Source organism: Festucalex cinctus, chromosome 2 (genome assembly GCF_051991245.1).
Source record: "Festucalex cinctus isolate MCC-2025b chromosome 2, RoL_Fcin_1.0, whole genome shotgun sequence".
Classification (NCBI taxonomy): domain Eukaryota; kingdom Metazoa; phylum Chordata; class Actinopteri; order Syngnathiformes; family Syngnathidae; genus Festucalex; species Festucalex cinctus.
In genome coordinates this window covers 7019869-7046602 of record NC_135412.1, presented here as the reverse complement: position 1 = coordinate 7046602, position 26734 = coordinate 7019869, and the positions used below count along the sequence as shown (strand labels likewise).

Sequence of the window (26734 nt, the reverse complement as noted above, 5' to 3'; positions counted from 1 at the left end):
AGTAAACAAGCTGGGATTTATGATGAGGAGTAGAAAAAGGATATGGACGGCAGCTTTGCATCTGTTTAAAGAATAGTTTCTACGCCACCGTGCTTTATTTAAACCTGACAGCTTTGCGAGAAACAGACCCCCAACTCCGCTCCTGCCCCTCCAAAACACCTCTTGCCGCCACCGACAGTCATTTGACCCTGCAGATTATGCAACATTGTCGGTGACAACCTGTCAGTGGAGACAAAAAGCCGCTACGCGGTTCGGAAAACATGAAGAACGAGGATCACCAGCCGGCTCGAGCTTGCGGGGTTTCAAAGGTGCATTGGCATAGTGAAGCTCCCAATTTGTTTGTTGTGTGTGTGCGAGTGTACGGAGGTATGTGCGTGAACGTGTTTGTGTTCTTGCTGTGATCTGGTGATCCGCAGATTTCAATCCAGTGTCATGAGAAGGATTATATTAATCAATTTAAAAGCTTTTGATAGAATACCACAAGACAAGCACACTTTGAGCCCCCGTTTCATCCCTTGATGAATCGGGTCTGTTTTGAGAGGGTGTTACCAAATCATGTAAATGAGCCACTAAAAAGAAAAAAAAAAAAAAAAGAGAGAAAGAACACCTCTAACTTGACCATATATAGATGCAGCAATTCATTAAAAAAAATAATAATAATAATAATTGCAAAGAGGGCATGGGCCTACAAGTGATGAAAAAAAATATACATTTTTCTATAATATATCCCCTTAAAATTCTTATTGTCAAGTGTGATAATAATTTAACCACGGTTACTAATAGGACAATAAATTAAAAATAAATCACCACCTTAAATGATAACACAGGAATCTTACTGCTTTCACGGTGGGTCTTCCTACTTAAACAATTTTTCAAAAAGCAAAAATAGAAGAAAGGGGAAATACTTGTTTGCAGCAGAGATGTGGACAGCAGCCGCACAGAAAAAGATGAATAAAGAATTGAAAATATCAATGTGTATATTTGCAACAGGAAATAAAACGGACCAGAATTGAAAGCAGCAGTGTTATGAGGCAACTATAAAGTACAGGATAGTAATAAAATATATTCAAATGTGAATATACAATTTTATATGACCAATGCCAGGAGTATATATTAACAGCTGTGAAATTATTATACATCAATTGTACAGGTATCAACTACTGCGCTTTCGGTGCATGATACAGATACACTATGTAGAGTAATGACGAATTATGCAGTTGGGAATAGAAACCTGCAATATAACGATTAGCAATATAGTGAGGACTATACATTAGTACATGTGTCTCCAAACTACGGCCCGGGGGCCATTTGCGGCCCGCCGTCCATTTTTTAGTGGCCCGCGGCATATGCTAAAAATGCCATTTGACTTAGTTCAAATAAAATAAACAAAACAAAAATGTTTGGAGATGGTCAAAGTAAGAAGGGAGGGTATCGAAAAACAGGTGCCATTAAAGGTTATTTTAGTAAACTAAAACTAATGAAAAAACTCAAACTAAAATAAAAAAAAACAAAAAAAACGTGACCCTTGTGAGGAGTAAGCGGTCAAGAAAATTAATGAATGAATGAATGACTGAATGAATGATAAAATTCCAAAACAATATTGTTACCAAAATAAAATAAAAACAAAAATGTTTTTTTTTAAAGAACGAAAACTAACTGAAACTACATTTTTTATTTACAAAACTAACTGTAATTATAACAAACATGTCCTTGGTTTTAGTCTTTGGTAATTAATTTAATGCATGAGCTGTTGGGGATGATTTTAAATGTGATTTTTTTAGTAGATTTATTTTGATATAAACCGGAATAATGACGTTTGAAAGTATGTCACACAGAAGTGATGTCATCTAGCAACAGCCAATAGAAAAGCACCTTCAGATGACGTTGCTCCCATGGTGTTTTTTTTTTAAATATTGCGCACAAGTAATACACATTAAAAAACAAAAACAAAAAAATAATAATACTAATACTGAAACTAACAAACTAAACTAAAACTAAGCATTTTTTAATGAACTAAACTAATAAAAACTAACAGAACCACCCTGAAAACTAATAAAAACTAACTAAAATGAAACATTCCAAAACTATAATAACCCTACTGCCATATTACAAATAAATTGGTTTATATACTGTAGCATTTTTCTAAATATGCAAAAGCACAAATAAATTATTTGCACAATTTTTAGGACTGAACACAATTTCTCTTCATAACATTATGTGGCCCTTGCGTCCTTCTGATTTTCTGTATGTGGCCCTCAAATGAAAAAGTTTGGACACCCCTGCATTAGTACATATATCAAAAGTTGTGTACAGGCTATGAGAGCAGTGCGGTTGCAAAGTGTGCCTGCCTCTTTGTTGATCCTCACAGAGCTGAGGTCTCGTGAGGTTCTCTAAGGTCTTGCATGATGGCACACATGGCACTGGTTTGAACTCTAAAGTTTTGTGCAACTTCTGGTGTATTTTTGGTGAAATTCCCAATTGTAAGACCTCGAGGGCATTCAACTTTAGCGCAGACTCTGAAAACTGAGCTGCGAGTTAACTGGGCCAACACAAACACACGCGCACAAAACTCGAACAACTGTGAAAGTTAGGTGTACACACCAGTATCACAATCGGCTGAAAACAAACTAGGGGCAACTTATTCAGTGTTGCTATCACAGTCTGAAGGCATAGTATCTAAAAGACACAGCTATCTTCCAAGAGCCAAGTTTCCCCTATTAAAAATATTTCAGGCAGGCAGTCTTATCTGGCAAGAATAATCTCGTGCTCCCAAACTGCTTTTTCCCATGTTCTACAGCCTGGTTTCTTATTTGAAAGAGCCAGTGAAGAACACCGGGCCTACTATCACACATCCACATTACATTTTCATTGAAAGTACTCACAGAAGCTGTCATCCAGACAAAAGGTTGTTGTATTATCTCGTGGTTGATCGGGCAGCGCAATGCATCTGGATGGCATTCGTTTGGATGGTGACGCATGGACGCTTGTCACTTCCTGGTTACAGAGAAATAAAGGGGGAGAGCTGTCACATCAAAACACCTGCGCTTTTTTTTCCACTGTAGCGAAGGAAAGGTGACAGCTCGGGTCATTGACAGCAGCTGTCTGTCATCCAGACAATTACAAGTACCCATGTATTAAAAATGCCATAAAAGTGAAGTCAGATAGGCAAGGAATTTGTGTCATTTGTAAAATAAAAGGACAACTGGATCCAGTAAGTAGAATGCTAAGAGATGCAGCACAAAAGCAGCATGGATAAAGCAATAGCAATTGGATTATGGCTAGTTCGACGTGCAATTCCCGATCAATAAATTGAGTCGACTCAAAAAAAAAAAAAAATGCTGTCTATAGTGTTGCATTTTTTATCATTCTTTTGTTGGGGTACCAGTTGCGATTATTTGGTATGGTGGCATGGCACGCTTAATTTTAGTCAAAGTGAAAGAATATGGGCACAAGGTAGCTGGGAAAAAAACAACAACAACAAATCTGAAAGACGCATCAAATTTCACCACGAAGACAAGAACATTGTGGTAAGGTAACAAAAACAAACAAACTGATGCTGGCTAACTTGCTAGCTTGCATGTGATACTAGCTACTTGTTGATGTAATTGTGTTTAAAGTTAAATTTTGTGCTATCTGAGAGACGTAATATTGGTTGGGTAACTATGGTTCGAGGAGCAATTGAAACTGGATTAAAACTGCGATTAAATTTAAAATGGCTCACAATAATAAAACTAAAGTATACCTCTGCAGAGGAGCTAATACATCTTGGGAACTCTCTGACAATGAAAACTTTAGATGATGTGAAATTACACTATTCTAGTGAGGGGGTCGCGGGGGCGTCTGAGCCTATCCCACTTGGCTTTGGGCAGTAGTAGTAGTAGTAGTAGTAATAGTAGTAGTGGTAGTACACCCTGGACTGGTTGCTACCAGCCTATCATGTTTCCTTTATCTCAGGGGTGCAAGCATGAATATGTGAAATTTCTGGGTCTAAATAAACAGTAATAGATTTCATCAACCCTGGATTGGCTGGCAACCAGTTCAAGGTGTCCCCCGCCTGCTGCCCATAGCCAGCTGAGTTAGGCTCCAGCACCTCCCACGACCCTTGTGAGGAGCAAGCGGTTCCAAAAATGGATGGATGGATGGATGGATGGATGGATGGATGGATGGATGGATGGATGGATGGATGGATGGATGGATGGATGGATGGATGGATGGATGGATGGATGGATTGATTTAATCAAATCCTTGTATAGCAAAGGTGACCAGGGTTGTACCATTTGTGGAAATGTTTTCATTTTGTGGAAGACAACATTTTCACAGATGTGTTTGTTTATGTTTAAAAGGAAGAGAAAAAAAACAGAGGACTGGGGAAGATACTTCTCCAAAGTGTCCTTCCACCAGTGGCCCAAAACGCACAGAATGATGGAGAGGTATTTACACATTTGTTTAACTTCTTCCCAGGGTGCAGGTGTGCTGCATTTATACATTGAGTTTCATTTATTGGTGGTGAGTTACATGTTGTGTGGAGGCTCTGGTGTCCCACTATTTGCATCCATGCTTGATCAGGAATTAACCAGTCAAATGTGATCCAAACTGAACTGGACCACTCAGTAGAAACGCTGTTTAAATCAACATATTATAGAGCAGAATATGCCAGTGGAAAGCTGAATGGCATTGTTCATTTATCGTTCGTATTGTTTACATTTCGGCAGCCTGGAGCAGATTTTACTTTCTGATTTTCTCAATTTTGTGGCATTTCGGCTTGGTCTAGACTTAAAAGATCAATCAAGTTTTACTGTAACACATAAAGTTAGCTGAGCACGTCTGACAAAACTGCTGCAACATTTCATGCTTTCAAAGCTGCACAATTTGAGGAATTAAGAGTAATTTTCTTTGCAGAAACCAAATAGAAAGATAAAAACCTATGATTTCCCAACATGAGTGCAACGGTACACCAATCATTTCTGGTTATAGTTTGTTCCATAGGGAAAGTGCATGTTGTTCAAATGTCAGTCTGGCACTGAAAAAGTAGGACAAACAAACTCAGATTTGAATCCAGGTAGCAGTAACAGCTGGCTGACATACACACACATAGAATTACAGACAGAAACGGCGCTGCTCATCTGGTCTACGCATACTGCACAAGCAAATATGGATGAGCGCGGTATGCATTGACTGGAAATGCACTTGGTTGAACTTGAATAGATTCTATCCTGCTCTATGTAATTAATTCTACTTGTTAAAAAAAAAAAAAAAACTTCAATAAGGACGCGTCCTTGGTGGGATGTTTTTCTTCTGCAAGTATTTTGTCACAACTTGGAAGTCAGCCTACACGACACTTTTTCCCCATTTGCAAATCCAGTGTGTGCGTGTGTGAGTGCAAATGTATGGGTGTTTATTTTATGCAAATTATGTTTTCCCCGTAGCGGTCTTTGAATTGCATCTTGCAGGGCGTCACCATGGAGCCTCTACAGTCACGCAACGGCACACTGTGCCCATGGCAAAATTATGCAATTATTAGGCGTTGACCAATCATTTAAAAATTGTTCAGAAAGAAAACTAAATTGGTCCTCAAACCTACGAATCTGTAAAACGCACGGGACCTCGTTTGCATACTCTCACATTATCGCACACGCTCAGCCATCACGGGGAGTTCGTAATCTTTCCCTTTCCATCACTGTCATTCTGCCGCTTTCTCTAGTGACGCTCACCTCGAATGAAGCTCAATTCACTGAGCTGCCCTGAGCACTGTCACATGGTCTGAAATGGCTCCCCGGTGCTCCATGTTTCACAAAATGCGTGTTTGACTTCACAACAGAAGGGAATCACAGATGCCACTCACTGAAAACAACAAGTATATTGGAAACGATACTTGACACCAAGCTCTGTTAGGCACAGTGGAATCTACCATTTGAAATTTAGGGTTCTTGGCCACAATCAAAATATTTATTTCGGTGTACAGCACCCTGTAATGTGTTTACTGTTAGAACAAAAATGCTTGAACAATGAACCCTCAGGGGATTAGGAGCATGCCCAAACATGGAGGCCACAGACTCTACTGAGTCTCATTTTGTAAATGTTTTGAGAAATTTGGAAGAAAAAAAGTTGGATCAGTTTGGGCAATAAGAAAAGTGTGTAAACGTGTCCGGACATTGAAAAGTCAGCTTCTGCTTCCGTCATGTCAAAGACGGTGTGCCTCTCAAGTGCCTTTAAATTCTTAACTCATTCACTCCCAGCCATTTTCACAGAAGCAATCCCGTTCGCTCCCGGCTGTTTTACTGGATTTTGACTGATTTTGCAAGGACCACAGAATATTGTGTTCTATAGCTATAAAAGCATGGAACCTACCAAAAGAAAGATTAAAGTCTCTTCTTTCATCAGGGAAAAAAAAAAGTATGTTTCTTTCTGTTTCCGTTTTTCAGCAATTAGCATTAGAAGAGAGCTAAGTTAAATCAGTTTTCACAAATCTATTCAAAATTCAAAGTAATTGAGCTTTTTTTCTACATGGCCCTGGTTGATCTCCTTTGCTCTGCTGCTACCTGCTGGCCGTTTGTTTAATAACTACCATTTCTGCAACCGTTCTTTGCAGTTGAGAGGCTGCATCAAAGCCTTCTGTATGCTCTAGCATAAAAAAAACAAACAAACAAAAAAACGTATAAATACGTCTTTGGGACACTTAGAACATTAAAACTATTACTATGCGAAAATAACTGAAGAAAACTCGACCCATGCAAAATCTAACTCTGCGCATGGGTGGATTTTTCTGGCGAATTGGTTATGGTCTCCAGTAGGGATGTAATGATAAGTGCAATATCGTGATATTAAAACTGCCACAATATCGTCGTTGTCATGTTCACGATATTTAAATGCAACACATCTGTTAAAAAAGTCAGGTTGATTTCCATTTCTGCAGTTCTAGCACCTTCTGGTGGCTAGTCTTTTTAGTGCAATTAAATTTTCATTAGGGATGTTTTAGCCCTTCTATGCTGAAAATCTACACTAATTGTCAGATGAAGGGATAAAGTCAATATGTGGAGAAACTCAACGTGTGTATGCATTAACAACATAATAATAATAATAATAATAATAGTAATAATAATAATAATAATAATAATAATAATAATAATAATAATAATAATAATACATTCAGTTATGTACAAAAGCACAATATTGTGCTTTTTTCAAGTATGAGCTCTTTTTTTTTTTACAATATTGTGACCTTTTTTAAATATCGCCAACCTCCCCACAATATCGTGATAATTATCGTATCGTGAGCATCATATCGTGATAACATCGTATTGTGACGTTTGGATATCGTTACGTCCCTAGTCTCCAGCGGATTTACAGTAGGAATAATCAGTAAGAATAAATTGTGGAAGTCGGTCTCAACAGTGTCAGACCTTCACAATGCAGAATCAATTCATGCGTTGGGGGGGAGGGGGGGGACTGGATCCGCTTAAAAGAATTTCAGTGAATGAAATCAATTCTGACCATCTGGGACCATTTCATGTGACATACGCCAACTGCAAGGCCATTCAAACGGGGCAATAGTGAAACCATGGTAACAGAGATGTGCGCGTCATATTGCCTGAAAAGATGACACGGTGCCATCTTTCGTAGATCTTCACATTGGTGTCTGCCTTTAAGAGAGAGAGAAAGAGAGAGAGAGATGACTGTGCAACTGTCACACAGAGCGAAACTTCTCGTTCTAGTCTTGTGTCAAGCACTGACATTTTCGTTCTCCACCAATAATCTTTGCTTCTACTTGGTTTTTAATGACATACCCTTGTGCATTTATGGTCTCTGAAGGGTGCAGTCGACCTTTCTCTCCTTAATGTGATTCATTCACGTTTTCTCACTCGTTCTGTGTCATATTCTCTTTTCCAAACTGACAATTAGTCAAAGCTGAGAAATATTTCGATCTGTAATGTGCTTGTTTGTATTTATTTGGATGGAAAAATGAAAGTATTGCATAAAATGTTTCTTCAAACATCAATTCACAGCCACCGCTAAATTTAAATCTCTCTTCAAATTAATTCACTTGTAGTTTTGACGAGGACATTTAAAGTATTAACTCCACAGCTGTGTTTTGATATTTTTTTTTTCTGCAGCTTTTTTGTTTATTTACTTTTTGTGATGCCAACACATAAGGTTACCATGATGGCAAATGGGGAAATATCATGATTACGTTTGATCCACAAATTAAACCAAAACATATAGCTAAACCATGCGCATGTCTCTGTCCTGCCTGCTCAGTATAATATGCTATAATAATAATATATATTTAACAGAAGTTTTAGGATGGACAAAATTTGACCCGGAATTGTTCAGTTGAATTTCCATTATTTTATATGTTAATAATTGTCTTGGAGCAGAATGGAGTAATAGCAGTTTTCACTTTTGCCTTAAAGCTGCTTTCTGTAACAATTTGGCCCAAAATATCTTTACAATAGACTTTTTATTTGACCACTTATGACCGAAACATCTTCTAATTAGTAGATTAACACTTTAGCAGTAGAAAATTCAATTTTGAATCGCTACTGACACCTGTTGATGAAAAATGATACTGCACGCATCTTTCGTTACACAATACACACACGACGTCACATCTGCAGACAGAGGGCGGGTAATTCGAACCCTAATCCAGTATGAAAACTATTGGCCACAGGCTAGCAGGAGTACCCAGTGTGAACAGCTGAGGTGTTAATCTACTCATTAGAAGATGTTTGGTCATAAATAGTCAAATAAAAAAAAATCTTGTGAATATATTTTGGGGCAAATTGTTACAAAGAGCATCTTTAACTCAAATTTTAGGGTTATAATCTTGGCTGTGATCTTGTTGTGTGAAGCTTGCATGTTTTCCTGACTTTTTTTTTTTTTTTTTTTACGTATACTGACATCATCCCACATTCCAAAAACATGCTACAGTAGGTTATTCAAGACTCTAGATTGTTCATAGTGGAAAATGTGAAAGTGTATGATTGTTATGTGTCCCACAATTGGCTAGTGACCACTCCGGGTGTACCCCCAGCTGATATATGATCATTTCATCAGCAAGCTCTGCATAAGCCTGATAACAATCCTGTTGATTTTAGTCAGCTAGTGTTGGAAGAGGAAAACCTCCAAAACCTGCAGGACTTCGGCCCTCGAGGCCCGCCCTTGAGCTAAATGATAGTTCACGTTTCATTTTGGCATGTTTCAAAGAAAATGGTTCATGTAATGCCCGGGAGATGCCTTTTAATGATGCAGGTTGATGATGATGCAGCCTGCCAAGAAAATAAGTCACTCACAATTTGGAAAAATCATTTCAAATTATATTGTGCATTTTATCTGTAGCACATGCAGCATACACCACTCACAACTAAACATTGTGATATTTTTTGGGCCAATTGCATTTGGCTATTACGGCTTTTCGGGCACAGCATGCCTCTCAAAACATAACCTGCACTGCACTAGGCAAACCTTCATTAACCAATCATTCCAGCAGGTGGCAGGTGAGCAGATGATCGACCAATCGATGGATGCACACAACACTTCATTAATTGCCAATTTCTTATGCAGCATTAATTCCACACGCATATTAATGCTGACTCCCTGACGTCAAAGCTAATCACTTGCCCTCTTCTCTCCACATGTGCCTTCTGTTGATATTATGCAATAGTGAGCATTCTTCTTTTGAAGGTCATCCAGGCTTTCATGCAATCCCTCTTCCCCTCCCTCAGAATGTGTGGACTGTTCGGTATCTGTTTTCTCTTTTTGCGAGCACTGTGTGTTGTTGTTTTTTTCTTCTTCTTTTTTCCCCCAAACAAAACAATACTTTTTCTCATGCAACAGAACAAATATGCCTGCCCTCGTTATGGATAAACACAGCCATTGCGAGACAATCCTATACAAACAGGCACAGAGGAGACAACGTTGAGTAAGAGTGATGAGAGGAGGGAAAGGCTGAGTGAATAGAGGGGGGGGGCGGGGGGACTTGAAGGCTCAGCGAAAGATGCAAAAAGCAAAAAGGATGGACTAACGTGGTATGGGAAGCCAAGGCTTCAACAAAGAGAGCCTATGAATGATTCTAATTTCGGCAAAGCAGGCAAACGAAAGACTGCCAGATGGGGGATTTTCATACCAGTTTCTGCATGAGCAATATCAACAGGGGATGTCAGTTCCACTCTTTGTTGTCATTGTAAAAGCAATGAAATGCTTGTCTGTTCCCCCTTTGCGGTACCTTTGTGAAGTTCTTCTGTCAAGTCCGGATCCACAAGGATACACTATCAGCACATTTTACAGTATACAGACAAATGCATGGAAAAGTAAAGCAAAAGTATTAAGATAACTCCCTTAAAATAATGTACCTAATATGCATATTATATGTTGTTTGTGTATGTATACTGTATGCTTTGTGGGTGGCATGGTTCAGTGGAAGAGTGGCTGTCCTGCAATCGTGAGGTTGTAGGTCAATCCCAGGCCAGTGTGACTTAGTGACTCCGTTTACATGCAGTCAATATTTGGGTTAAGGTCAGAATTCGGGTTTCTGAAACAATCGAGGTTTACCGTATTTTTCGGATTATACGTCGCTCCGGATTATAAATCGAACCAGCCAAAAAAATGCATAATTAAGAATGAAAAAACATATATAAGTCGCACTGGAGTATAAGTCGCATTTTTGGGGGAAATTTATTTGGTAAAATCCAACACCAAAAACATACATGTCATCTTGAAAGGCAATTTAAAATAAAAATAAAAGAGAGAACAACAGGCTGAATAAGTGTACGGTATACTAACGTTACATGACTGACATGCCTGGTAATGTCAGTAACGACGTAACATATTAAGAGTTTGTAGCGAGCAGTGACGGGAGTCGGAGGCGGAGTGTTGAAGCACGGAGCCAAAGGCTGGCGTTTTATTGACATCAGCTTCTGAGGTCTTAACAGCAACTCCCCACTCAGCTAGAAGCTAACAGGCTAACTCCCCTTTTCCACATAACAAAACCTTCCCACCCGGAACTCTCCCTTCGTCCCAACGTTCCGTGGGTGAATTATGTTCCCATCACTACAAGTTATTCATATAACTCTAGCATAAAGAACATGCTAACAAGTTCACCAAACTATCAGTTTCACTCCAAATCACTAAATCCAATGAAATCTTCATCCTCGGTGTCACTTTTAAACAACTCCCCCAACTCGGCAGATAGACGATGCGCCGCTCCCTCTTCTACCGGCAATGTTGAACTTATCAACACAGGCCTAGAGCGCCCTCTTGTGGTTTAGTGTGAAAATAACATGTGAAATGATATAATAATGTGTTAATTTCACACATAAGTCGCACCAGAGTATAAGTCGCACCCCCGGCCAAACTATGAAAAAAACGACTTATAATCCGAAAAATATGGTACATGCGTGGCGGACAGTTACTCCCGTTTACATTCCCGGAGTTCTTAAAGGCTCTGAATGTTGCGGGGCTGTCGTTGTTGACACGCCTGTACAACATAGCATGGTCATCGGAGACAGCGCCTCTGTATTGGCAAACCGGGGTGGTGGTCCCCCTTTTTAACTCATTTATAACGTGTAAATACGTTTTTTTTTAACTCATTCACTCCCAAAAACGTATTTATACATTTTTTTTAGGTTTTTGTATGTAGAGTTTTTGTATGAAGGTTTTGATGCAGTTTCTGACCTGAAGCGGTCGCTTAAAGCGATGGTACTTATTACAATAAAAAAAAAAAGAAAGAAAAAAAAACGGCCAGGAGGTGGCAGCAAAGTATAAGAGATCAACCAGGTCCATGTTGCAACAAGCTCTTTTTCCCAGTATTTTCAACAGGTTTGTGAATAATGATGAAACTTAGCTAATTCTAATGCTAATTGATACAAAACATAAAAGCAGATAAAAATATACCGTACTTTTTTTTTTCTCTCCCCCCCCCTGATGAAAGAAGAGACACATTTTTCTTTTGGTAGGTTCCACGTTTTGATAGCAATAGAACATGAAAATGGCTGGGAGTGAATGAGTTAATGAGTAAAACTTGTGTGTTTGGTTCTGGCATATCAAGCAATGACGTACTTCTTGTTTGTGTGCACTAAACATCACAGATAGACTCTCTCAAAGTTTTGAGTTCTTAAATAAAATAAAAGACTTGTTCATCGTGTGCAATAGGTCCTTGTGCAATGCACACATACTAGGCACCGAAGAGCGTTGAATTCCATCTCCCCCAGCCAATAATGTTAAAACTGAGTTACAGTTGCAGCTGATATTTCCCGTTTGGCCCCCAAGCCCAAGTCGATATATGGACTTAATCACAGGTTTCTTAAAAAAAATAAAAAAAAATAAAAAAATGAAATTATAGAGGAAGTAAAGTAATTACTCTCTTAATAAGACACGCTTTGGCATCGTCATGAATGGGGTGGTGAGTTGAATAGAGGGAATGGCTTCATCAGTGAAGGGTGATGATTTTTCTGGAATGACATCGATCCCCAGATGGATTAACTATATGTTTATTTTTGGCTGAGCAAAATGTCTTTAATTCAAATGTCAGAATACTACGGTAAATTAAAACTCAACTTAACTATATTCATACGGCACTGAGCAACAACCGCAGCTGTAGAACGTGCTGTACATGAATGACAAAAGACAATAATTACAATAATGGTCCACCAGTCCATCAAAAGTCCACCAGTCACCACAGATACTAAAATATTTAATTGATTTCTTTTTTTTTTTTTTTTAAAGAATTCTGCAAATTTCTAGCATGTGCACCTGAAAGTTAAGTACTTTTTTTCCCCTTCCATCGAAGCTTTAGGAAGAAGTTAGAGAACATCAAGCAAGCGTCCAGTGTGTAAGCCAATGTCAGTTCCTTGCGCGGCTGTATAGAGTTTTGGGAAAAGCTAAAAACAGAGCCACATCCCACAGCCACATTGTAAAACGTCATGTATAAATAGTAGTGTGTGCTGATGCGGTCACTGATGCTCACTGAACATCAAGATAGCATCAAGCATGATGAAAGAGAGTGAAATATGATTTATATTCTGAAAGGATGCAGCCGAAGCACGTATTAAAGCCCAAACTGCTGGATTGAATTGGAGACTGGAAAATAAATATGATGAATTAAAAAAATAAAAATAAAATACAAGGAAAATAAACAATGTAATGGACAGATAGGAACTGTGTTAGGGTGACGAAGAATACAAATGAAGCTCACATTTTAGCAATTCATTCATGATGAAACATTATATGCATACAAACACGCGTGCATGCTAATGTGCCTTCCCATCACACACACACACACACACACGCACCCCCACACAAACAAGGTGTAACCAGCACTGTAACCTTTGGAATGACATTGAACTCATTGATCAGAGCCCCGCTGTTTTTGTGCTGCTTTGCAATGTGCGCCTGTTAAAAATGGAATCAGAGTGAGTCATCACTTCTAAGAGCCCCCATGACGCTGGCAGCAGTTGTCAGTTGGGGTTGTGGTGGGTGGTTGGCCTCTGGAGGGCAATTACGGGACTATATCTGACCCCAACTGCTAGTCTGGGTTTGTTTTCATGTACAACCAATAAGAAGTGTAGGAATGTTTAAAAAAACAAAGAAAATGTTCACATTTCAAGGCCTTTTCACACAGCACTTGAGTTTCTTGGTGTTCGCTGCAGGGCAGCACGTAAGGACGACAGCACCCTGGTGCAAATTTGCCCATATTATGGAAGTGCCTGTCTTGCAGTATACCAGGAACTAACAGGAAGGCTATTCCCACTCGTTGAGCTATTATTGTTAGCACTCTGAAATCACTCTAGTTGGTTGATGGCATGCTGTGTGCTGCTAAGTATAGTGTGAAAAAGCTTTTGAGGCCTTTAAGGCCTAGTCACACTGCGCTTGGTTTTCGTGGTGTTCACCACAGTGCAGAGCACAAGGATGACAGCACCTGGTGCAACCTTTCCCATATTTGGAAGTGTAGAATCCGGGAACTTGTTCTTTCGGTCATTACCCACAGCTCGTGACCATAGGTGAGGGTAAGAACATAGAATGATCGAAAATTCTGTCCATAAGTTATGGACAGAATCGGTAAAAAAGGGCAACCTTGGAGGAGTCCAACCCTCATTGGAAATGAATCTGACTTACTGCTGGCAATGTGTACCAAACGCTGACATTGTGTCATACAGGGCCAAACAGCCAGAGATGGGAAAACCAGGTCAAGACAGTAAAAGCCCTGCCAGAGTTTGGCTTTAGCCACAGGTGCTTCTTGTAATAACCTTGTTTACCTGCCGGTTGAGTACAAGCACCTGTATCCAAAGCCAAAGTGTGGCAGGGTTTTTACTTTCTGGACCTGAATTTCCCATCTCTGCGAACAGCCCTTGTCAAGGGAATTCGTACCCCATACTCCCGAAGCACCCTTCACAGGACTCTCCAAGTCCACAAACCACATGTAGACTTTTTGGGCGAGCTCCCATGAACCCTTGAGGACCCTGTCGAAGGTGTATTGCTGGTCCACCGGGACGAAAACCACACTGCTCCTCCTAAATCCGAGATTCGACTTCACGACAGGCCCATCCCTCTAGCACTCCTGAATAGACCTTACCAGGGAGGCTGAGGACTGTAATTCCTCTATAGTTGGAACACACCGTTCGGTCCTACTTCTTAATGACTGTATGCGTTTTATCTTCATCTAAAAAGAAGTGCATACATTTTGAATTAATTTTTATTAGAATTTTTTATTTTCATTATTTAATTTTTGTCCCTTTCACTGTGACTCACTGGCTGGTGTGCTGCCCTCTATTGCCCTCTATTGACAAGCTGCTACTGGTCATTTCAACACATTTTCATCATCTGCACACAATGCACATTTTCAAATTAAGTAAATTCTAAGGATGTCTAAAAATTATTTAATGGACTTTGCGTCACTTACTTAGCTTTAAGACAAGCTGAGGCAAAACCCTAACCACTTGTGCACTTCTTCACTTTTTCCGGTGTGTTGTATGTGTGCATCCATGCACGCATACATCACTTTCATGAGCATAGCGGATCACAGTCTATGGATTCCCAATGCCATGCAGATCATAGAAGATGGCATACAAGGTCTTTGCATGGTTGTCGCTCCTCAGTCATGTCAAACATCTTGATCAATGGGCTCTGCTTTTTAGTCAGTTTTTCTCATCAGGAGGTCCAATAAGATAAGCAGCCACGTTTTCATTGGAAATCTCAACATGGAGACATTTTCGCTTTGTTTGATGCCAGGCAGAGATGGCAAAGAGCCTCCACAGTGTTAAAAGAAGCGTGTCGACAGTAGATGATAAGGCCTTGTATCGTAATCCCAATGGGTGGCAAGACAGCAAATGTGTACAGGATTTGTAAAGCGTGAAAAACTAACAATGTATGTTTACTGGGTTTACGCTCTGGACAGGTCGCCAGCCAATCACAGGACACATATAGTTTAGACCCGGTGTCCCCAAGTCTGGTCCTTGAGGACGCCTATCAAGGTATGAGCGAACTAAGCGGCTTCTTAGGGCCCCGTGACCACTAGGGTACCTTAAGCAGTTTAGAGAGCGAGAGAGAGACAGACAAACAGACAGAGAGAGACAGAGAAAGAGAGAGAGAGAGACAAACACACATACTGTCAAATGTTTGTTTCGATCAAATTTGTTTTTCTTTGACAGTGTAGTTTCCTACTGCCGCGCATCTCTCTTTCGCTTGCCCTCTCTTCGCTAAATGCTCATGCCCCTTAACTCTTTGACTGCCAAAGACGTTTCATGATGATTAGTAAAATTCCAATGAATGGAATGCGATCTTTCATTGAGTACCCACATTGTATATGTAGTAAAGGCAAACAATATTCTTTTTGCCTTGAAAGATGAGTTAAAATGCTCAAAAGCGGCTGACACTGTGGATTTTTTTATTTTGTTTTTATAACGCCTGGCAGTCAAAGAGTTTTAATCTGTCTGTGTGTACATCCAGGCTGGCTCCAGCCATGACGTATGCGTTGCATACTTGAGGGTGACACAGGAACGGATTTTCACTCCCGTCGGGGGCCGTCTCGTCCCACTCCCACAGAAAAAATAAAAAATAAAAAATAAAAAATCCTTTTTGATCTTTTTTCGTCTGATTTTTTTTTCTTTTCTTTTTTTTTTTTTTAAATTATTATTATTATTGGATAATTTCCCCCCCTCCAACCACTCTGCCCACATGAACTTTTTATCTTCACTTCCTGTCACAATCTCATAATTAAATGTAAAATTGATTCTCTCTGGATTAATGGGTTTAGTACTGTATCAGTGTATATCATCGTGTTGATGAATTTGCACGACTCTTTGGGGTTCTGTGTGGCCACTGGCTGAACTTGCCAAATACTGAATATATATTGATAATATATATTGATAATATTGAATGGATCTGCACTGTGGTGCATGTTTTTAAGCAGTTATTGAAGCTAGATAACACACTGTCGACAGAACAGAATGTGCAACAATGTTGTTTTTTTGTTTTGTTTTGTTTTGTTTTGTTTGGTTTGGTTTGGTTTGGTTTGGTTTGGTTTGGTTTGGTTTGGTTTGTTGTTTTTTTTTGTTGTTTTTAGCTGACAGCGACTTAAAATAGGGATTCCTTCCATTGCTGTTTTCATTGACAGTGGTCAACACGGGCGCATATCAAAAGTCACACACTCGCCTACACTGGAACCTTGGCGCATAATGGTCTACCCAGTTCTCAAAAAAGATGCATCAAGGTTTGCGCCTGCACCATCTATGAAAAAAAAAAAAAAAAGAAAGAGTCCCATAAGTTTGAAAAGGCTGAACCTGTCCTTGAACCATATTTCTGACAGAGCGCCCTCGCAAACAAGCTAGACCAACTGAAGGCCAATTACTTATTAAAATGACTCCTGTGCCACATTTGGCAAACTCGCTGCAACAGTTGCCAGAACCCTGGCAGGCAGCAACAAGTCATCATCGCACAGCACATTTGCAACGGGCACACACTGGGCCCTGCTGCCAGCTCCATTAAAAGATTCGAATCAGTGAAAGCGAGACGCTAGAGATGCCTGGTAAAAGTTAATGGAATTTTTACGAGCTCAATAGACTTGATGGAGACGCCAGTGTCCTCATCAAGTGCAGATCCATTTCTCACAGACATATTGTGGCTTTTGGTTTACTTAACATTTAGGTGAGTGCGATCACGGATGCTAGTGTATCGGTTTTTTGGCCTCCTTCAGGGATTGGCTATTGTCCCATGCGCTTTTCTCAGCGTGTTTGTTTTGGCCAAACTGTTTACATGTAGAGGCCTTACTCCGTTTAGGGGATTAACAACAAAATAAAATCATAGCGGCAGACAGCTCGCAGAGAACAAACATGAACATGAAAGACTCAAATATCCATTAGTTGGGTGAGGACTAGTACAGTTAAGTTGTGAAATATACTGAGTTCAGACCACCAGCTCTGCTCTCTGAATTTATTCGACATGATATCATATTACCTTGCCAGTACCATGGGAATCGAGTGACAAAAATCCCCATGATGACTTCCTTTATTATGTCTGGTGGAACTATCTGTCCAAAACATTTACACCCCAGTTACATTTTGGTTTTAAATACACCAATAAGGTCAGATGGAGAGACTTTTTATGTAAATCGTGCTAATCTGACAGACTGATGAATATATTCATGCAAGTTATGAACTTAAACCCCTCGTGGTGATAATAACCGAGATAATAAGGTCTTTTATAAGGTTGCCATGTCATCCTAGCCTATCAATGCCACACTACCACCCGATGGCCAATAGTCGCTGGTACACCAGTACAAAACGTCACCTCGATTCAATTTTTGGCCAGTACCGTGGAAACAGTTAAGATCGTCACCTGCCACGTGGGGGTACGGTTCATGACCATCCCCGAATACACGGCTGTGGTGTCCTTGAGCAAGGCACCATTACTCCCTGGGCGCTTAAGTTAATTTCATCTATGATTTGATTTCTACTGTGTATATATAAAATAGTTAAATTGGATAACATTATAATCTGTAGGAATACATACAGCAGGCTACATTCAATATGTGGCGTGTGTGCATGTGTGGCCTCGGCATGATAAGAGATGGCATTATCTATACGTTGATGTGAATTTGCACTTGTACATTCTTCCTTGTATGCACAGTGACGACCAGAAGTGTCAGATGCATGCTGTCAACACAAACCGGAGTCCACCGAATCTCCATCCTGCATTGAAAACACGCTCTTTGCACTGCAGATAAATCTGTGCACCACCTTACGCTCGGACTTAATGGAAGCAGACCGTACACCCTTCAGTTCCATGACCACTTGGGAGTGTGTCAATCTGCCCAACCAATGACATGGCATCGTTTGAATAATTGAAATGGGACACAGCAACAAAATAAAAATGTGGAGAGAAAAAAATAAAGCATCATCAAATATTGAATTTTAGTCTCTTGGTGGGGAAACTGCCTACATATGTGCGGATAAAGCTTAACACAAGACTTAGCATCTATTCTAAAGACGTCTATAAGCAATCTTGATGCAGTGCCAGCAGAGACTAATATACCTGGAGAGTACAACTGCTATCAAGATTTGTCCCATTATAATGTTTTGATCAATTAATCTGAGGTATTATTTATTTATTTATTTATTTATGTATTTATTTATTTATTTATTTTCTTATTTTCTTATTTACTTATTTACTTACTTGTTTTCTTATTTACTTATTTACTTACTTATTTACTTACTTACTTATTTACTTACTTACTTACTTATTTACTTATTTACTTATTTACTTACTTACTTACTTACTTATTTACTTTCTTACTTACTTACTTACTTACTTACTTACTTACTTACTTAATTAATTAATTATTTACTTACTTACTTACTTACTTACTTACTTATTTACTTACTTATTTATTTACTTACCTATTTACTTACTTACTTACTTATTTACTTACTTATTTACTTACTTACTTACTTAATTATTTAATTACTTACTTATTTACTTACTTACTTACTTACTTACTTACTTACTTACTTACTTACTTACTTACATACTTATTTATTTACTTACTTACTTATTTACTTACTTACTTATTTACTTATTTACTTACTTACTTACTTACTTACTTACTTACTCATTTACTTACTTATTTATTTACTTACCTATTTACTTACCTATTTACTTACTTACTTACTTACTTAATTATTTAATTACTTACTTATTTACTTACTTACTTACATACTTATTTATTTACTTACTTACTTATTTACTTACTTATTTACTTACTTACTTACTTACTTACTTACTTACTTACTTACTTACTTACTTACTTACTTACTTACTTATTTAATTACTTACTTACTTACTTACTTACTTACTTACTTACTTACTTACTTACTTACTTACTTACTTACTTACTTACTTACTAATTTGTATACATACAGAAAATATTTCTTTTTGTGGTTTTACTTTGCAGTGGTGTGTGTGTGGGGGGGACTACATTATCAGGCAATTTTTACTTTGTATCGAGAGGCAGATCGAAAACAAAATCTAGTTAGACTGCACCCAAATCTGGGTTTGCCTGTGACCAGTTCCGGGTTCTGGACCTCTCGCTCAAAGTCATCTGTGATAGGCTCCAGCGGCATCCTAATGAGGACATATGTTCACATATGTGTAGCTAATGATGTGACTGGTCAGTGTAGCCTACTGCATACAGCTGTACACCAGTTGCAATAGATGAGGGAGAAATGCTTTAAACAGATGGAACATGTTAAAAGAATGATGTTAACAGAAAAAAGAAGTGACTACAAACAGCATGCTACTGTGTCTGGAAGCAATGTAATAATGATGAGTGGGCTGAGGCACAGGCGTTTGCTGTACATTTGGTTGAACCTCTGAAACAAATTTGAACTCCGATGTTTGATTTCATATTCTGGCTTGTGTAGCCAAAAATATCATGACACTTCCCATTAGCATAGTTTTGTTTGGCGGAAAAGTTCAAGTGACAAAAACAGGGTTATTCTAGACGTCTAGCAAATATCAGCTTTTTTTCCAGATACGTTGAGAAGAAAAAAGAACTTCCGAATATGCAATTGTGCTTCATTTTTGTTTTTGATGCAGATCATTAGCCACGGTCATCTGTGTGGACTATTTATACCTCGGTTGCCAGATGTGACTTCAAGTGATCCTTGTTTACTTTCATTTTAAGATATGTTTGATGTGAGTCCAGCTACAGCCGACTTAGCAATTACCGGCTATTTTGAAATCCTTCTTAACCATGCATCTGTCTCAAATAACAGGGTGTTGAATGGCACTATCCAGTGACACTGTTCTAGTGTGTCTGTGCCACTGACTGGCACTGCTTAACTATGTTCCCCAGAATGCACTGGTTCTGGATTGTATCCTGGCATTGGGAAGAGGATTTGGATCATCATCGTGAAGTTTCCATTCACCATCATTCCAGAACTTGGTGCAGTAAATTTCACAACCACATTGGGTCATAAAGTAGGTCGTCTGGGCTTCTCAAAGTCATCATTAGATATTAGGAAAATGTGAGTGAGACTTTCCTCTCAGGTTGCCAGCTGAGATGGAAAAATGGCGCAGGAGAAATGTGCACTTTTTTTTTTTTCCTCCACTCAGTTCAACCAAACAATACACTTTGTCCAAATAATGTTTTTAACATTTTAGCTACTTTTTTTTTTTTTTTTTTTTTAAAGTATGTCACTACTTGCTTCACATGATCCATACATTATTCACTAAGGACTCGTGTAATGTTTCAAGTAAGAAAAATGCTGCAGTGTTTTCAGTGGAAATTAAGTAGTGTTGTAGTTTTTGCGCAATAACAAATAAACAATAAAAAGAAAAAAAATCTGGGGGGAGGTAATAAATGTGTGTGTAATTTCCCAACAATGATCTGTCTACCAGATGCTTGGCCTACTACTTGTGGCTTCTGCATACATTTTTCACATTTCTTTTCAAGTCGCAGGAAAACCATCCATCTATGTGACATTTTCAACTGAGATGCAAGCCATACGACAGACCTCAAACTATGATGACGTGAAAAATGGAAATTGAACAAAGAAGTATGAATTTAAAAGAGTTTCTATACTCACGGTTGACTTCTCAAACATCCTCTTCAGACTGTCAAGCGGTATGTCAAACCTTTCAATCCTCTTCGCAGCTTGCAGGTCTTCTTTGAGCACCGGATCTTCTGATGTCTCTACCTGTGACCTATGGTGGCCTTGGGAGTGGATGCCTGAGGACGCTGGGCTCGCCACCCCCTCTTCATTTCCTGATTGAATTTCCATTGTCCTCAAGAAACCGTATCCCCCCCCCCCCCCCACCTTCCTTTTCCCTTCAGAAGAGGAAGTGTATCGTGTGGGTGACAAGATGAGGGACTAAAAGAAGGTGAATGAAAATTGTTGCAGGGTTGCTCTTTGTGCGAGCAGCTCCACAAGTTGAGCAGGCTGGAAGGAGGAGGAGAAAGGGAAAGTTCGCCAATGTTTTGTTTTTTTCCTTCATCTTTCCTGTAATTACTCGCACAGAGGGAAAAAGAGTGCGGCTGCCAGAGCAAAGAATGGAGCAGAGAAGCTGTTCTGATTCAATACGATTAACCTTCAAGAAACCCTTTCTTGCAGGAGGCCGTCACTACTACTTTTTATTGCATTTGGGTCCTCAGACAAATATCCTAGGCTGTCCATTTCACAGAAACTAGATAGTCAAGCCAATAAATGTTCGGTACAGGCCGAATGTTGTGATCCTATGACCACATGCTTACCCAATATAACATGGCTGGAGTGATGTGGTACACTGCACATTTTATCCTGCTAACTAACAATCACAAATACACTACTCCACATTTTTTTTTTCATGATGGAGGTATGTCCTACGGAAGCGTATTGCATTCACTTGGGGAAAAAAAACCTGTTTTTCTGACTATTTTTTTCTGGGGAGCTTTGTTTTTTTTAGCAATATTTTTTTTTCTGTTTTACTGAATATTTTTTTTCTGTCATAAAATAAATAAATAAAAAATATTCCGAAAAACAGAAAAAAAAAAATACTACGAAAAACAGGGGGGAAAAAAACAATTATTCCCAAAAAAACAGAAAAAAAATATTCCAAAAACCAGAGCAACAACTTCTGTTTTTCAGAGCATTTTTTTTGGACCTCTGAACTCCAAATGACTTGGTGCAGACCTGTATGTATGACTGGATAGCCGATACACGCCAGTGCAAGCTGTTGAACTCAAGGGAGGCCATCTTGTTACTCCCACGTCACGAGCAGAAGTCGGTGCTCTGTTTTTCGGAATATTTTTTTTTCTATTTTTTGGAATAATTTCTTGTAACATCCTCCAGTATGACTAATTTGGCGGGAGTTCATTGATTGCTTGAGGCAACATATCCTCAAGGATCGTGATACGCTTGGTATTAGAGGGTGCTGAAGAAGTTTTTGTAACTCCAGTTAAGCCCCTCTAGAATTTCATTTGATATTCTAAAATACAATTAGATTGTATTCTGAGCCTCCTTACTGTATGTATCGGTTAAGCACTCCCTTTAGCCCAGGGAGGGGAAAAGAACTCCTGCAGCCGTGCCTGCATATCCCTAGATGTCTCATATGAATGGAATGTGTCAAGAGTTCCTGGATATAAAAAAAACAAAACAAAAACAAAGTACGACTGACTGACCGTTCCATTCATGTTCTATAGGCTTACCCTGTTAAGAGTCACAGGGAGCTGCATCTGAACCATAGCTAACTTTGGACGTGTCGACTTGGGGGGAGCAACAGAAAAGCGAGGCAGGGATGCGGGCCAAAAAGTGGATTAAATTAAGAAAAAAGGGCAAACAAGGTAAAATAACAAAACTAACAAGGTCCAAAACATACACTAAATCAACCAGAAACACAGGGGCAACGGGACAATGGGACAACAGGACATGGCATGGCATGGCATGACACCTGGGCAAGACACAAGAATCTTGGGGAGCTGATTGGTCAACACAAGGGAACAGGATAACAAGCACAGGTGGACGAGGTTAGCTATGATATGATGAGGCATTGACAAAAAGGAAAAACATGACCCATAAAGAAAACCAAAACACAGACTATGACAGGACGAAAGGTGGACTACACCCTGGACTGGAGTCACAGAGCACATACCGACAAACAACCACTACACAGAAAATTATGTTAAGTAAATTTGACTCTATTTAGAGTGGGACCAAATAGACACAATTTAGTCAAATTTACTCCACAGAATTTACTGTTAGAACAATATCTGATATCATTTTTTTCCATTTTGTTTTTTACTGTCAACAACACACAAAGAAAACAAACTATTTTAAAAAGAACTTGAGTCATCTGACCACAAGGGAAACTTGGCTAGCTGCCGAGAAACAGATGAACTGATTTCAACCTTGACACCCATCCTGTGTTTCATAACTCCCCTTTGCCAATAAAAAGAAGGACGGTACATGCTGCAAGTAAAGTAATTCTGCCTGTCGTGGTTTCTTAAACTCTGTGACAATTGGCTTTTAATATTCATGTCCTGCACACTGCCACGTTGATTCAATGTATTCCCCCATTTCGCCTCACAGATAGAAGACCACGGAGTAGATGATGATGATGATGAACGTAAGTGAGCTGACTGATGGTGTTATGAGATAGTGGCGTTTTAGTTACAAGAGTCAAGATAACACACTTTGAAAGTCAGAAAGAGCCGTGAATAAAAAGAAAAGAGAAAGAAGTCAAGAGGCAATTCAGATAATCCTCTAATCTTAATGAATGATCAGTCATGATGAATCATGATACAGTATATTGTGAGGCCAAAGTAGACTCTTTATACATAGGACCGATATATTATTCAAAGAGGGCCAAAGCAGGATCCAATGTTTTCATAAACAGTTTTATGGCAAAGGGCTAAAATGCAACCAACTTGCCCGGCAAGTTTTGAGAGATAATAATTCATGTCTTCACAGGCTCACCAGAGCAAAACTACTGTTAAATGCTCGATTCTATTACATAAGCGAGGACTCCAATTTTGTTTTTATCCTCTTTGTTCATGTTCTTCTTCATGGTGTGCTGGGGTGTAGTTAGCTTTACTTGACTTCGAGGGTTTCTCTCCACAGTGTTCTTTAAACAGATGTGCCATCTGCTCCCCTTACCAGCCATCAACTTTCTTCTTTTCTCTGTATATAGAAAAGTAAATTCCGATGAGTCTTTACGTGGATGGCCGCCGTCTGGTGTTATCGTTGTGCTGTGGGAGCAGTAACTTGTATTTAAAAGTGAAAGTCCTTAAGGGAGGTGCTAATTTGACTATTTACAGAAAACTCACATATGGGGTAAAAATGAGGTTCATTTTATGGCCTCAAGAGGCTTGTAAAGTATGAGGATATAGGGGCCAAAATAAATCCCATTTACACGTGCAGAACCTCAATAAAATGCATTTTCAAGCTCAAAAGGATGAAGAAAAGAAAATGTATTGTTTAGTTATGTTACCTTTAGGTATATGTGCATGTATATAGTGTGGCAAACTGGCAATATATGTCAACTGTATTCCAGCAAATGAAGAACCAAATTATTTAAAGGCAAATGCTGCCCTCTAGTGTTTACAGCAGAACCTATATCTGCTGTACGGACAGTCTTTCAGTTTTGTTTTGTTTTCTAAGCCTAATAAATTGACATGACGTGATTAAGATGCACATTCTATTTAATTATGGATTCTTAAGAGTGAAAAATACAGTCTTATAATTCCTTTCCTTGCAAAGTCAAACTTTGAGGTAGGATGCCTGGGCTGGAGAAGGACCTCGACTGGTTTGTCATTCGTGAATTTGATTTTATGGCTTTTGTTCGTTTAAATTAATAAAATGACAAGACAACTCACTTAAGTATTTCCCCCCTTATTTTTGAACGCTATATAAATAAAGATTTGACTTATTTTTGAAGATAAAACCTGACGTTCACTGTGACGGGTCCCTTACTACTCAATTGTATCTGATTGCATCGTTACATTTTCTCCACTGGGCGACGCTACAACATCAAAAAATGAAACAAGCAAAGGCGCCTTGGCAACTACGTAAGGCCACATCGGCACCGTAAAGCAGGAAAAAATGTCGCAAAACATTAAGCAGACTAAAGGGTATTTTGACGCTCATAAGCCAATTGTTATAATCATATAATAAATACATTGCACAATTAGTAAATTATTGCACTTCTGCCAGACCGACAACACGACTGCATTTACGTTTCCAGTATGATTTTAGCACTTAGACTGCGTACTACATTTCCGGTTTGTTAACAAAATATGATGTCATGGTATACAGTATATACAAAGGCGTTCCCATTACAAATGTAAATGTATTTTATGAAATATCTGTAAATATTCAAAATTATCTATAGCAATAAGATTCGCCGCCTGTGCACCAAATGTTGCCCCTTTTGCGACGAAAGCCTGATTTGGGATGCCTTGAAACAATCGCTCTTATTTTGAAATATCCCCTCAACGTCATCGTCGGACAGAAGCTTACACATCATTCCACTCATCCCGTTGTTTTTGCCAACTTGACGCGTTCTGCTCCGGCAGAGAAATTGACTTTCGCTATCCAGGTGTCTCCCAATTGTCTTCGGCACAACCAAAACAAACAGGTACCGCCATTCGTATAATATGCAAGACCGTCGTGGTTTGACAGGTTTGGTAAGACGAGTAGTTTCTGTCACATGAGTAGGAGGAGGAGGAGAAAGGAATGTTAACAGATGGAAATTGGCATTTTGACAGCTAGCTTGGCGTTAGCTTGAGCAGGTAATGTCGTCTAATGCGTTACTTTTAGCCCCAAAATGTCTAAAGGTGTTACACAGTGTTACGGGAATGTCGAGGTCGGTTGTAGCTTGCTTGTAGAGCACACACACATAAGACGTAGACATTGTTCATGTGTACGTATTGACCGAGTTCGAGTCAGTCTGTTTCTGCTTTGATAGGACAGCTCAAAGTGCATCGAGACTAACAAATGTATTTTACCGCTAGTAACTTCGTTTACTTAAGTTTGTACGGTAACTTAAGTCTGCAGTGCTGTCCTTGACAGGGTCAACATTATTCTGGATACCGACAGTCTCCTCCTTCTCCAGAGAAGCCGAAGGGTTTTTAATCCCCAGCAGCCATCAGCAACTCCTTGGGAGCATTTCCGTGGATTTCTCCGGTTTTGTGTGATGTAATGCCAGCGTGGGACGATCATGATGATGATGCTGCTGCTGCGCAGCAACCGAGGTTAAGGTCTTGACTTGACGACCATGAAGCTCCCACGGAAGTGACCTCTGTGGAGCTGGCAGGCAGCCCAAGGAGGGCACTCACTGGGGAGCCATGGCATCTAGCGAGAGACTCTACGAGGTCTGGATGCTTTACTGCACCAAGGTGAGATGTGATCTAATTGCGCCATTTTTGCACTGTCTAACGTCTTTGCCAGCTCATTAGTGTGTATATGCAACGACACAGGCTATGTAAATAGTGCCAACAATACTTGTTCTGTCTGACAAAAGCACACACCACAGCTGAACTGAAGACACCCCTTTTGTGTGCTACAGTCGATGATCACGTCAGTTTGTCTGATCATTTCTCATCATAACATGGGTACTGTTGTTAATGAATGTTGTGCACAATGTGCAGTGTTGTGTTGTGGAGATTAATGAGTTGACTCTCAAACTGAGACAGCACGCTTGAGTCAGCTGTTGGTTAGATTTAATTCACCTGCCTATAAAGCCTAAGCATTTCCAGGCGTCCAATCAA

The 26734-nt window shown here is 39.3% G+C and overlaps 2 protein-coding genes across 10 annotated transcripts in view; one reads left to right on the top strand and one right to left on the bottom strand.

The window, feature by feature from the left end:
* The window catches only part of xirp2a (xin actin binding repeat containing 2a), a 53512-nt gene extending 32237 nt beyond the window's left edge, over positions 1–21275 (bottom strand). Inside the window, exons 1-2 of the mRNA XM_077512506.1 lie at positions 21078–21275; positions 2883–2994 (exon numbers count right to left, since the gene is read on the bottom strand). Coding sequence (XP_077368632.1) covers positions 2883–2994; positions 21078–21272 — 307 coding nt within the window. The 5' untranslated portion in view covers positions 21273–21275. The remainder of the gene's footprint in view (positions 1–2882; positions 2995–21077) is intronic.
* Positions 21276–25467: 4192 nt separating this feature from the next.
* The window catches only part of nbeal1 (neurobeachin-like 1), a 34718-nt gene continuing 33451 nt past the window's right edge, over positions 25468–26734 (top strand). For 8 of the 9 annotated variants that reach the window (XM_077512498.1, XM_077512503.1, XM_077512504.1 and 5 more), the window contains exons 1-2: positions 25468–25602; positions 26037–26362. In XM_077512498.1, the coding sequence (XP_077368624.1) occupies positions 26312–26362 (51 nt within the window). In that variant the 5' untranslated portion in view covers positions 25468–25602; positions 26037–26311. Of the gene's footprint in view, positions 25603–25624; positions 25757–26036; positions 26363–26734 lie in introns of those variants that run through there. The other variant, XM_077512497.1, reaches the window with a different exon arrangement.